Genomic DNA, 13560 nt, shown 5'->3' with positions numbered 1-13560 from the left:
AGGATATTCATTGTGGAAGAGGGAGACAGTTGAGTGTCATTGAAGAGGGGATAGTTGTCTGGAAGGTTGTGTCGAGTTGATAGATGGAGGAATTGAGTTTTTGAGGCATTGAAAACTACTAGATTTTCTCTGCCCCAATCGGAAATCTTAGAAAGATCGGAAGTCAGGCGTTCCGTGGCGTCCCCACGTGATCTGTTGATTTCCTGAAGGGTTGGACATCTCTGAAAGAACATGGAAAGATGTAGGGTGGTATCATCAGCGTAGGAGTGGATAGGGCAAGAAGTTTGGTTAAGAAGGTCATTAATGAATAATAGAAAGAGAGTGGGTGACAGGACAGAACCCTGAGGAACACCACAATTAATAGGTTTAGGAGAGGAACAGTAGCCGTCTACCACAGCAGCAATAGAGCAGTCGGAAAGGAAACTTGAGATAAAGTTGCAGAGAGAAGGATAGAAGCCGTAGGAGGGCAGTTTTGAAATCAAAGCTTTATGCCAGACTCTATCAAAAGCTTTTGATATGTCTAACGCAACACCAAAAGTTTCACCGAAATCTCTAAAAGAGGATGACCAAGACTCAGTAAGGAAAGCCAGAAGATCACCAGTAGAGCGACCTTGACGGAAGCCATACTGGCGATCAGACAGAAGATTGTGAAGTGACAGATGTTTGAGAATCTTCCTATTCAGGATAGATTCATAAACTTTAGACAAGCAAGACATTAAAGCTATAGGACGGTAGTTTGAGGGATTAGAGCGGTCACCCTTTTTAGGAACAGGCTGAATGTAGGCGAACTTCCAGCAGGAAGGAAAGGTAGAAGTCAATAGACAAAGTTGGAAGAGTTTAGCCAGGCAAGGTGCAAGCACAGCTCCCTGATTTCTGGAAGTCAGTCAAGGTCAAGGCCTCAACCAGTGAACACAATGCCTCTTGGATTACCATGGGATCCACATCACCCAGCACTTCACCACTGCGACACCTCATAAGTATCACTTCCCCTCGTCCCGTTTTTTCCACATTGCTTCCATATAGGATTAGTATTATTGTTATGTATTAAGTTGGGTTCTTTATTGTTGCATTTATTTCTGTGTTATATCTATATGTGTATGTCAGTTTCATTGTTATTGGGTTATCAAATAGCTTCTTAAGTGCCCCCTTTGCATATCCTCACCAGTTGAATCTGTAGTGGGTTTTTTTATTGTTATTGTTCACCCTCTCCCTGATGCCAATCTCCCATTTAACCGGTGAACGTAACAGATGGTCCCTGAAATAAAAGATCTTCCCTATGAAGAAAGACTGAAGGAAATGGAGCTACCAACTTTGAAGGATAGATGGGAAAGAGGAGACCTAATAACGATGTATAAGTTAGTAACCCGTATGGAGAAGATAGATAGACAAGACCTGGTAACACTGACAGAGCAGGGAGACAGACAAACAAGAGGACATTCCAGGAAAATCAAGAAAAGTCAGTGTCATAGGAATATCAAGAAGTTCAGTTTTCCACATAGGACAGTAGACATCTGGAATGGATAAGTGAAGAGATTGTAACAGCAGAAAGTGTGCACAAATTTAAGAAATTAGATAAATTTAGATATGGAGACAGGTCACTATGAGCCTTGCTCGAACCCTGTAACATACAACTAGATAAATACAACTAGCTAAACACACACACACACACACACACACACACAAACTTTGTAACTTAACCAAGTATTGGCACAGACTGAGGCGTGGGTGGCGGGACCAGCATCAACATGGTGATTGCATCATATTAACACACATTATATCAGCTTCTATACCTGTCTTCCTTCAAGCTCTGAACGATTTTCCTTTTTTTAATGATTTTATGACATACATTATAGTATACATGATGCTATTTTGTAATTGATCTTAATAGGACTTTATGTTCATTGTTATTTTAGGGTTTTGACATTTCTGAGACCAATGTCACACTGGACAGATCTACCCAGCAACAGATAGAATGCCCATTGCTGGGTAGATTTCACCACTGAGATTTTGTGGTTCATTAAACATGTAATCTGTTAAATCAGGGTGTGTTATATCAAGGGCCAAGTGTATTTGCTCTTTATAACCTAATATCATAAGTGTGTGTGTTTACTTATTTGTGTATTACAGGGCCCGAGCTAAGCTCTCTGTGTCCTGTCTCCTTGTCCACTCCTGTCATATCTCTGTTTCATCTGATTGACACACACCACGTCAACGACATCACTGCTCAGTTTATTCCACTTATCAATACTACGATGCGGGGAACTGTACTTTCTCACGTCATTTAGACAGATGTCCTTTATTAGTTTTTTTCCATGTCCTCAGAGGTAATTACTTGCAGTCACCTTTATCAATTCTCTGTCCAGTACGTCAATCTTGTTCACCAATTTATACATAGTTATCATGTCTCCTCTTGTTCTTCTCTCTTCTACTGTGGTCAGCCCCAGCTTCCTCAGTCTTTCCTCATAGTCTAACTCCCTGAGTCCTGGTACCATCCTTGTTGCCAGCCTCTGTACCCTTTCCACCTTCTTCACATTTTTCTTCATATGCGGTGACCAGACGCAAGCTGCATATTCTAACTGGGGTCTTATTAAGGTGCATAATATCTTCTTCATCATTCCTTCATCTAGGTAGTGGAATGCGTGTGTGTGTGTGTATTTACCTAGTTGTATTGTACAGGGTTCGAACGGGGCTCATATTGTCCTGTCTCCATATCTCCATTTATCTAGTTTTTCTTTAAAGTTATGCACACTATGTGCTGTAACAATTCCATTATCCAATGCATTCCATTTCTCCACCGTTCTGTGTGGAAAACTGTATTTTCCAATATCCTTCACACACTGCCTTATCCTGATCTTTTCATGTCCTCTTGTCCTTCCATCTTCTTCTGTCAACAGCACCAGGTCTTCTTTGTCTATCTTTTCAATATCATTTACTATCTTATACATTGTTATTAGATTCACACGTCCTCTTCTATCTTGTAAGGTTGGCAGTCCCATTTCCTTCAGTCATTCTTCATATGTGAGGTCCTTTAATTCCAGCATCATCTTTGTATCAATCTTCTGTATCCTTTCCAGTTTTTTATATCCTTTGTAGAGCTCGGAGACCATACCACTGCTGCATATTCCAGCCTTGAGCATATCTTGCTTGTGATGATTTTTTTCATCATATCTTTATCCATGTAATGAAAAGCCACTCTTATATTAGTCAACATTTTATATGATAGTCCAAATATCTTGCTTATATGTTTATCAGGGCTCTGTATGATCACTCCAAGATCTTTTTCCTCTTTAGTCTTCATTATTTGTTTCTCTCCCATCAAATAGTTCCAAATCAGTCTTCTCTTACTCTTTCCTAGTTCCATTATGTGACATTTCTTGGCATTAAACTCCAATTTCCACTTCCTGCTCCACTCATAGATCTTGTTTAAATCTTCCTGCAACATCAGACAATCATCTTTGATTCTGATAACTCTTAGCAACTTTGCATCATTTGCAAATAAATTCATATAACTGTTTATCCCAATGTGAATGTCGTTTAAATAAACTTGAAACATAATGGAGGCTAACACTGACCCTTGTGGCACTCTGCTAGTGACTTTACCCCAAGATGAGTATGTATCTCTGATCACAGTTTTCATTTCCCTATCCTTCAAATAATTCGCCTGGAGTAGGCAGTAGTCACCTGCCGCCCGGTGGAATACTCCAGGAGAGGTACTTACGGGGATGTAGGCAGTGCTGCAGACTGAGTGATTCCCCGTGTCCTCTCTTCCCGGTTCCCTTTGTGGTCTCATTTATACAATTGAGCAGCTGCAGCCTGCCCTCTAAAGACAACTTCTACTACTTCCTACACTACACTACAACACCTTACACTTTTACACTTTCTTCAAATCAAAATTTAATAATGGCTTCACCACGCCCTGCCTCGGAGTCCCCTCTGGGAGGGGACCATAAATGTCCCCAGGTCGGACTGCCCTCTGCTGTCGACCTTGGGTGTCTTGACACTTCATCTAATACTTTCACTATCAATTTCTGCAACATTCGTGGCCTTCGTTCTAATTTTCAATCTGTGGAACACCACCTCTCCTCTACTAAACCTCATCTTCTCTTCCTAACTGAAACACAGTTGTCTGTGACTACTGACAGCAGCCCTTTTCTGTTCCCTCCTACTTGCTCTATCCTCATTTTCAATCCAAAGCTGGATGTTGCGCATACGTGCGTAACGACACCACTTGCTCGTGCCCACAATCTTGAATCTTCAGAATTTTCTACCATCTGGCTAAGACTTCAATGTCACTCTCTAACTAAATTCATCTGTGCTGTATACCTCTCACCTAATTCCTCTGACTATGTAAAATTCTTTGACTATTTGACTTCCAAGGTGGAGCACATCTTATCTCACTTTCCTTTTGCTGAGATCTCCATTTTAGGGATTTCAATGTTCACCACCAGCTTTGGCTTTCATCTTCTTTCACTGACCAACCTGGTGAACAAACCTTCAACTTTGCTATCCTTCATGACCTAGAGCAGCTAGTGAAGTTCCCTACCCGTATTCCTGACCGCCTTGGAGACACGCCCAACATTCTTGATCTTTTCCTAACCTCCAACCCTTCTGCTTACTCTGTTAAACTTTCCTCTCCGTTGGGCTCCTCCGACCACAATCTAATTTCCGTTACCAGTTCTATCACTCCAGTGCAGCCTCAGGACCCGCCTAAGCGGAGGTGCTTCTGGCATTTTAACTCTGCTAAGTGGGAGGAACTAAGGCAGTACTATTCTGATTTCCCTTGGGATGATTATTGTTTTCATGTCAGAGATCCTTCTCTTTGTGCCGAGCGCATAACAGAGGTGATTATCTCTGGCATGGAGCTATACATTCCTCATACTTTCTCTAACCCTAAAGCTAAAAAGCCTTGGTTTAACTCTGCTTGTTCTCGTGCTGTCAATGATAGAGAGGCGGCTCACAAACGGTTCCGTAGCCATCCAACTGCTGAAACTCATGCCCTATATATTTCTGCCCGTAATCATGCCAAATCTATTCTCCAACTTACTAAAAACTCTTTCATCAATAGAAAATGTCAAAGTCTTTCCAATTCTAACTCCTCTCGAGATTTCTGGCATCTAGCCAATAATATCTCTAACAACTTTACTTCTTCGTCTTTCCTCCTTTACTTCATCCAGATGGCTCTACAGCTGTCTCTTCTTTTCTAAAGCTGAACTCTTCGCTCAAACCTTTGCTACCAACTCAACTTTGGATGATTCTGGGCATATTCCTCCTACTCCTCCACCCTCTGACTACTTCATCCCTAAAATTAAAATTCTTTATAAAGACGTTTTCCTGGCCCTCTCTGGCCTTGATTCTCGGAAGGCTTACGGTCCGGATGGAGTCCCTCCTGTTGTTCTCAAAACTGTGCTTCCGAACTCGCTCACTGCCTGGTCAAACTCTTTCATCTGTGTCTCTACTTCTATTTATCCTTCTTGCTGGAAGTTTGCTCACATTCAACCTGTCCCTAAAAAGGTGACCACTCCAATCCTTCTAACTACCGCCCTATAGCTTTGATTTCCTGCCTTTCTAAAGCCTTTGAGTCTATCCTTAATAGGAAGATAATGAGGCATCTATCAGCTCACAACCTTCTCTCTGATTGCCAGTATGGTTTCCGTAAAGGCAGATCTACTGGTGATCTTCTTACTTTCCTAACTGAATCTTGGTCATCCTCTTTAGGGACTTCGGTGAAACCTTTGCTGTCGGCCTTGACATATCGAAAGCCTTCGATAGAGTCTGGCACAAATCTTTAATTTCTAAACTACCCTCCTACGGATTCTATCCTTCTCTCTGTACCTTCATCTCCAGTTTCCTTTCCGATCGTTCTATTGCTGCTGTAGTAGACGGTCACTGTTCTTCCCTAAAACTATCAACAGTGGTGTTCCACAGGGTTCTGTCCTATCACCCACTCTCTTTCTATTATTCATCAATGATCTCCTAAATCTGACTCAATGCCCTATCCACTCCTATGCTGATGATACCACCCTGCATTATTCAACAGCGTTCAACAGACGCCCAACCCAACAACAATTAAATGACTCAAGGCGAGATGCTATAGGACGCCTAACTTCTGATCTTTCACTTGTTTCTGATTGGGGCAGAGAAAACCTGGTTTTGTTCAATGCCTCAAAACTCAATTTCTACAACTATCTACTCGACATAACCTTCCAGACAACTATCCTCTCTTCTTCAATAACACTCAACTTCCCTCTCCTCTACATTAAACACACTCGGTCTATCCTTCACTAAAAATCTAAACTGGAAATTTCACATCTCTACTCTTGCTAAATCAGCTTCCAAGAAGTTAGGTGTCCTATGGCGTCTTCGTCCATTTTCTCTCCTCCCAGCTGCTTGCTCTGTACAAGGGCCTTATCCGCCCGTGTATGGAGTATGGCTCTCATGTCTGGGGATCCACACACAGCTTTACTAAACAAGGTGGAATCTAAAGCTTTTCGTCTTATCAACTCTTCTCCTCTAACTGACTGTCTTGATTCTTTAAGTCACCGCCGCAATGTTGCATCTTTATCTGTCTTCTACCGCTGTTTTCATGCTGTCTGCTCTTCTGAACTTGCTAACTGCATGCCTTCCCCTCCTGCGGCCTCGCTGCACAAGACTCTCTACTTCTTCTCATCCCTATTCTGTCCATCTTCCTAATGCAAGAGTTAACCAGTATCTTCACTCCTTCATTCCCTACACTGGTAAACTCTGGAACTCTCTACCTGTGTCTGTATTTCCACCTGCCTATGACTTAAACTCTTTCAAAAGAGGAGTGTCAAGACACCTCTTACGTTAACTGGACCCTCCTTTTAGATTTTTTGTTTTTCTCTTTCTACTTTCCTTTAACAGGGCCTGGCAACCAGCGGATTTTTTTTTTTCCAACACTGTTTTCCCTTGGCCAGTGCCCTTGTAATGTAAAAAAAAAAAAAAAAAAAAAAAAAAAAATCTCTTGTCCAATCGAGCAAGGTTCCTCACAGTCCTCCTATATTTTCTAGTTTCCAAAGTAGTTTTCCATGAGGGACTTTATCAAAAGCTTTATTAATGTCCAGGTATACTGTGTCTACTGATCCATCTCTGTTTTCAAGTCCTGCAATAACTATTGAGTAGAAGCTTAATAAGTTTGATACACATGACCGCCCTGTCCGGAACCCAAATTGTCTGTTCGATATGACTTGCTCCTCTTCTAGAAATTTAACCCACTTTTCTTTGATAATTATTTCACATAACTTCCCTACAACACTTGTAAGTGACACTGATCTGTAGTTTAGTGGTTCAGTTGCCTTTCCTCCTTTAAATATCGGTATTACGTTGGCTCTCTTCCACTCTCTAGGAACTTTCCCTTCATTTATTGAACTTGTAATTATTTCCCAAATTGGATCCAGTAATTGTTCTTTACATTCTTTTAACACCTATCCCGATACACCATCTGGCCCCATTGCTTTTCTGACTTCCAACTTATCCAATAATCTTCCAATATCCTCTTTGTGCACTGCAATTTCCTGTAATCCCTGGCAACCCAATGTTCTATTAGGTTCTGTGAAATCATCTTCTGCAGTGAATACTGTTTTGAAGCCCTTATTCATTATTTCACACATTTCCTTCTCTGTTTGATATGTCTTCCCTTCTTTAATTATTTTTTCAATTGCTTCCTTATTCTTTGTTTTGCCGTTTATCAACTTGTAGAAAAGTTTGGGTTCATCTTTCCTTCTATCCACTACATCTTTCTCAAACTTACCTTCTTCCTCTCTCCTTACTCTAATATATTCATTTCTAGCATCTTTGTAATTTTTTTTTCTTTTTTACGTAGGGAAGAGGGCCAGCCAAGGGCAAAAAAAAAAGAAAGTTAGAAAAAAGTCCACTTGAGCGCTGGCTCTCCAAAGAGTAGAAAAAGTGCCAAAACCGTCAGCCAGAATTAGGGGAGCAAATGCCTATACCTCCTCTTAAAAGAAGACAAGTTGTAGGAATTTGGAAATACAGATGCAAGTTCCAGAGTTTACCAGTGAAAGGGATGAATGATTGAGCGTACTGGTTAACTCTTGCATTAGAGTTGGACAGAATAGGGATCAGAGGAAGAAGAAAGCCTTGTGCAGCGTGGCCGCAGGAGGAGGGGAGGCATGCAGTTAGCAAGATCAGTAGAACAGTTACCATGAAAATAGCGATAAAATATAGAAAGGGATGCAATATTTCAGCAGTGAGAAAGAGAGTAAAGACAGTTAGTCAGAGGAGGGAAGTTGATGAGACGAAGAGCTGTCGATTCCACCCTATCAAGCAAAGCTGTGTGACTGGAACCCCCCCAAACATGCGAAGAGTACTCCATACAAGGATGGATAAGGCCCTTATAAAGAGTAAGCAGTTGGAGGGGCGAGAAAAACTGCTGTCTGTTATAGTCATTTCCCTGCTTTAAGAGTTTCTTCCATGTTTTATCTTTTACCTTTTTTTGCTTGTATGCATCTAGCATTGTACCAAGCACATTTTTTCTAAACTCTATAAACAGGAACAAACTTTTTTTACTCCTTTATTGTACTTCTGTAAGAAAATATATTTCCCTTGTACAGTCTTTCTGTACATAATATTACTCCACTCAATATCAGCAAAATATATGCTTAATTTTTCAAAATACCTCTTGCATAATTCAATCTCTCTTCTTTATAGTCCTCTCTGTAACTTATTTCATCTTCCTCCTGAATTTGCATCTCTGTCACATGACATTAGGTATTGTATGATTGGAGGGGGCTCTGGTTCCTTTGTGAAAACTAGGTCAAGCAACGATGGTTGCTGTACCTTGTTGACTCCTCCACCCACTGGTCCATTGTATTAACCATAGTCCACTGTAACACTTTCTCGCTCCACTGCCCAGCATTATCCATTACTTCCATCTCTCTCCAGTTTATATTTTTACAGTTAAAGTCTCCAACTAAGAGTATTCTTCTATCTCTTCTTATCATGTTATCTAGGCACTTTACACGATGTACATTACATCTGGCTTCTTCTTTCAAATAATCCCGAACTTCCAATATGCTTGACAACAAGCAATCTATGTTAGCATAAGTCACTCTTAATTCACTGCCTCCTCCATGACCTCCTCTTTTTTTCCTTAGGTACCACTTCTTTAGTCTCATATCCAGAACCCTCCAGTAAAAATTCTTCTTCTCTATCTTTGTCCTTTTCTTGTTTTTTTTCCTTAGCTTCACTTCTTAGCACATTCTCCTTTTCCCTTTCCTCTATGTTCATATCTATTTTTATCAATATATCCTTGTGCTCATCATCATCAGCCAGCTTCCCTTTTCTAGCCATAATTTCCTCTACAGCCACTTGAGATCTCATTCTCACCTTCATTGGTTTCCTAACCCCTTCACTGTATCTTCCCAGCCTGATCACTTCCTCCACCTCCTGGTCAAATTCTTGTGTGCTGTCTTGTACTTGATAACAGTTTTGGCTAATTTTCTTTCTTCACGTTCTCTAGTGAATTTATTTGGATTTTCCTTTTTCTTCATCCCATAAATCATGAAGCTTTCTTTCTTGTCCACTGCATCCCGCACCAAATCATCTTTCTCTTTAATAACTTCAATTACAGCGACTCGTGTTATCCTGAATTTATTTCCTTACCACCTCTGAAAATTTGACTTTTTCCTTTTCTTGTTCTTGTTTACATTCATTTCTTAGTTCCTTCAACTTGTTATTACCTACTTCAACCTTTTGCCTTGTCTGTAAACCTGTCCTGCACTTTAGCCTGCATGGTCTTAAAGAGCTTTCATGATTTTGGCATGTGGTTTTTAGAATGTCATTTTGCTTCCTTATTTCCTAAATCTCCTCTTTCAATTCCTGATTTATTTTACTAACCTTCTCACATTCAACTACTCTTAATTTCAGAGCTGTGTTCTCCATTATCAGCCGGTGTTATTTGTCAATGAGACTGGACATCACCTCCTTCATATATCTTAATTCCCTTTCAACGTTGATTAGCTTTCTCATATTACCTCCTTCATCCCTGCACATGTATTTACCTAGTTGTAGTTTTACAGGGCCTGGGATTTATGCTCGTGTGGCCCCGTCTCCATATCTACACTTATCCAATCTTACTTTAAAAGTATGCACACTCATTGCAGACACTACTTCTTCATTTAAACTGTTCCACATTTCAATACATCTTTGCGGGAAACTATAATTTTTAACATCTCTCAGACATCTTCCTTTTCTCAGCTTTTTACTATGCGATCTTGTGCTTCGAATGTCATATTCTTCTCTTAGGATCAGTTTCTCATTATCCACTTGGTCCATTCTGTTGATCAATTTATAAATTTGTATCAGATCTCCTCTCTCTCTTCTTTGTTCCAGGGTTGGCAAATCCATAGCCTTTAGTCTCTCCTCATATGTCATCCCTTCAAATTCTGGAACCATTCTTGTAGCCATTTTTTGTACTCTCCAACTTTCTATGTGTTTCTTTTTATGAGGGGTCCACACTACTCATGCATATTCCAATCTGGATCTTATTATAGTACTTATAAATTTCTTCATCATTTCTTTGTCCATGTAGTGAAATCCTACTCCAATATTCCTTAGCAAATTATATGTTTCTCTAAAAATTCTATCAATATGGCTTACCGGTTGATTGTTTTCTTCCATCGTCACTCCTAAGTCCTTTTCCTTTTTACTTTATCTAGTTCTACTCCATCTCCCATCTTATAGATTCCCACGGGTCATCTTTCACTCTTTCCCATTTCCATGACATGGCTTTTGTTCACATTGAATTCCATTTCCACTTTTTACTCCATTCCCAGATCTTATTTAGGTCTTCTTGCAGTATTTCACAATCCTCTTTTGCTTTATAACTCTGCACAGTTTGTATCATCTCAAACAGATTTATGTAGCTGTTCACTCCTTCTGGCATGTCGTTAATATAAATGAGGAAAAGTATTGGTGCCAATACTGACCCCTGTGGCACTCTGCTTTCTACTGCTCTCCACTTGGACTTCATATCTTTAACTACCGTCCTTATTTCTCTCCCCCTCAAATAATTTTCTATCCATCTCAATGTGCTTCCTTTTAAGCCACCCTTCTCCTCTAACTTCCATAGTAATCTTTCATGTGGCACTTTGTCAAATGCCTTTTTTAAATCCAAATAAATACAGTCAACCCATCCCTCTCTCTCTTGTACTCTATCAACTATTCTAGAATAGAAACTCAATAAATTAGTTACACAAGACCGTCTTTTCTAAAACCAAATTGGCTATTTGATATTAGTTTGTTGTCTTCAAGGAACTCGATCCATTGTTTCTTTATTATTTTTACACACATCTTGCATATTACACTAGTTAGTGAGGTTAGTAATTTAAAGGTTCTTTCTTCCTTCCGCTCTTATATATGGGAACCACCTCAGCTCTTTTCCATTCTACTGGTACTGTTCCATTTTCTATTGAGCATTTTATGACGTTGTATATAAGACTTGCTAGTTCTTCCCTACATTCTTTCAGTATTCTGCCTGAGACTTCATCCGGTCCCATTGCCTTATCTTCATCCAGTTCCTTCATTAACTCTTTTATTTCAAGCTTGGTTACTTTAATCTCTTTCATATAGACACTCTCTCTATTACCCTGTGGACTTTCAAATTTGGATTCCTTAGTAAATACCTCCTGGAATTTATTATTTAATAGTTCTGCCATATTTTTTGGGTCTTCCACTATCCCGTTCTCACCTTTTTAACCTTTCTATTGTTTCTTTTTGCCTAATTTTTTCATTTATAAATCTGTTGAACAATTTTGGTTGCTCCTTACATTTTTAAACAATGTCCTTTTCAAAGTTCTTTTCCTCTTCCTTCCTCACCTTAACATATTAATTTCTCACTGCCTTGAAGTTTCCTTATTTACTGGATTTCTATTTCTCCTCCACCTTTTCCATGCTCCATCTCTTTTCTCCTTTGCCCTAGCACATCTTGCATTAAACCAATCTTTCTTTCCTTCTTCTTTAGGTGTATATTTCGGGACATATTCCCTGACTCCTGTTTTGTAAATTTCCAAAAATAAGTTATACTTCTCTTGCATCGTCTCTTGAGTTTTTCATCTCCTCCCAGTTTACATTTTTAAAATAGTTCTTGAGATTCTCAATATTAGCCTTTCTGTAATTTAATCGGTCTCCTTTGTATGAATCGTCTCTATCTTCCTTTCCCTCTTCTATATCCATTTCTAATATTACATGGTCACTCTTTCCCAATGGGCACTTATATCTTATATCATCATTCATTTGCATACCCCTTGTAAAAATTAGGTCCAATCTCGCCAGCTCGTCGTTTCCTCTGAATCTTGTGCATTCCTTTACTCTCTGGTCCATCATATTGTCTATCATTAGGTTCAGAATCTTTCTCCCCAGGCTTCTTCCCCATACCACTTTCATAATTTTCCCAGTCCACTTCTTTACAGTTGAAATCTCTACTAATATCACTTTTCTCCTTTCTTTAATGATTCTGTTAACTGTCATTGTGTGTGTGTGTGTGTGTGTGTGTGTGTGTGTGTGTGTGTGTGTGTGTGTGTGTGTGTGTGTGTGTGTGTGTGTGTGTGTGTGTGTATATATGTGTGTGTATATATATATATATATATGTGTATATGTATGTATATATATATTATATATATTGTGTATATGTATATGTATGTATATATATATATATGTATATGATATATGTATGTATGTGTGTGTGTGTGTGTGTGTGTGTGTGTGTGTGTGTGTGTGTGTGTGTGTGTGTGTGTGTGTGTGTGTGTGTGTGTGTGTGTGTGTGTGTGTGTGTGTGTGTGTGTGTGTGTGTGTGTGTGTGTGTGTGTGTGTGTGTGTGTGTGTGTGTGTGTGTGTGTGTGTGTGTGTGTGTGTGTGTGTGTGTGTGTGTGTGTGTGTGTGTGTGTGTGTGTGTGTGTGTGTGTGTGTGTGTGTGTGTGTGTGTGTGTGTGTGTGTGTGTGTGTGTGTGTGTGTTCACACATGTGTGTGTGTGTGTATGTGTGTATAGTGTGTGTGTGTGTGTGTGTGTGTGTGTGTGTTGTGTAGAAGGAACAGAATCACTACTTTCCCAATTATCATAAGGCAAAGATGAAAACCTGTCCTCTACTCACCTCCCTCAGTATACACCTGTCCAAATCTGTAGTAGCACATCTTGTACATAAGACAGTTGAGGAGCGTTGGGGAGCCTTCCTTGTCCACCCTAAACTCCCCGGCTGGCGTGTAATAGTCGTGCTCTTTGATGTGAGTGCCCTTCTCAGTGCTGCCACCAATTCGCACCATCCACAGGAACTTGTTTATGTCTGGGAAGAAGCAATTAGTTAACACTTTAATCCTCTAAACCACCACTTGTTCACATTCCAATCTCATTCATTACATATCAAAGAGAAAAAGATTATATCATTTCTTAACAAAATAATTGAAGCTGTAGTTGTGCATCAAACTCCTCTTCCTAAAAGGAGGAAGCTCATCTCTTCTTACTAAAAACACAGCACACATAAAAGTCTTGCTTCTTCACAGAAGTACAAGCAGTATTTTGGCTTGTAATC

General features: G+C 39.8%; 1 protein-coding gene across 4 annotated transcripts in view; it reads right to left on the bottom strand.

The window, feature by feature from the left end:
* Positions 1-13560, bottom strand: part of LOC123506845 (dolichyl-diphosphooligosaccharide--protein glycosyltransferase subunit STT3A-like) — a 47414-nt gene that overhangs the window by 12070 nt on the left and 21784 nt on the right. For all 4 annotated transcript variants that reach the window (XM_045259195.1, XM_045259197.1, XM_045259196.1 and 1 more), the window contains exon 12: positions 13126-13314. In XM_045259195.1, coding sequence (XP_045115130.1) covers positions 13126-13314 — 189 coding nt within the window. The remainder of the gene's footprint in view (positions 1-13125; positions 13315-13560) is intronic.

The sequence above is a fragment of the Portunus trituberculatus genome, chromosome 21 (assembly GCF_017591435.1).
Source record: "Portunus trituberculatus isolate SZX2019 chromosome 21, ASM1759143v1, whole genome shotgun sequence".
In the NCBI taxonomy this organism is placed as follows: Eukaryota; Metazoa; Arthropoda; class Malacostraca; order Decapoda; family Portunidae; genus Portunus; species Portunus trituberculatus.
Note: the sequence above shows the minus strand (reverse complement) of the source record. Positions and strands in the feature narration are given on the sequence as shown.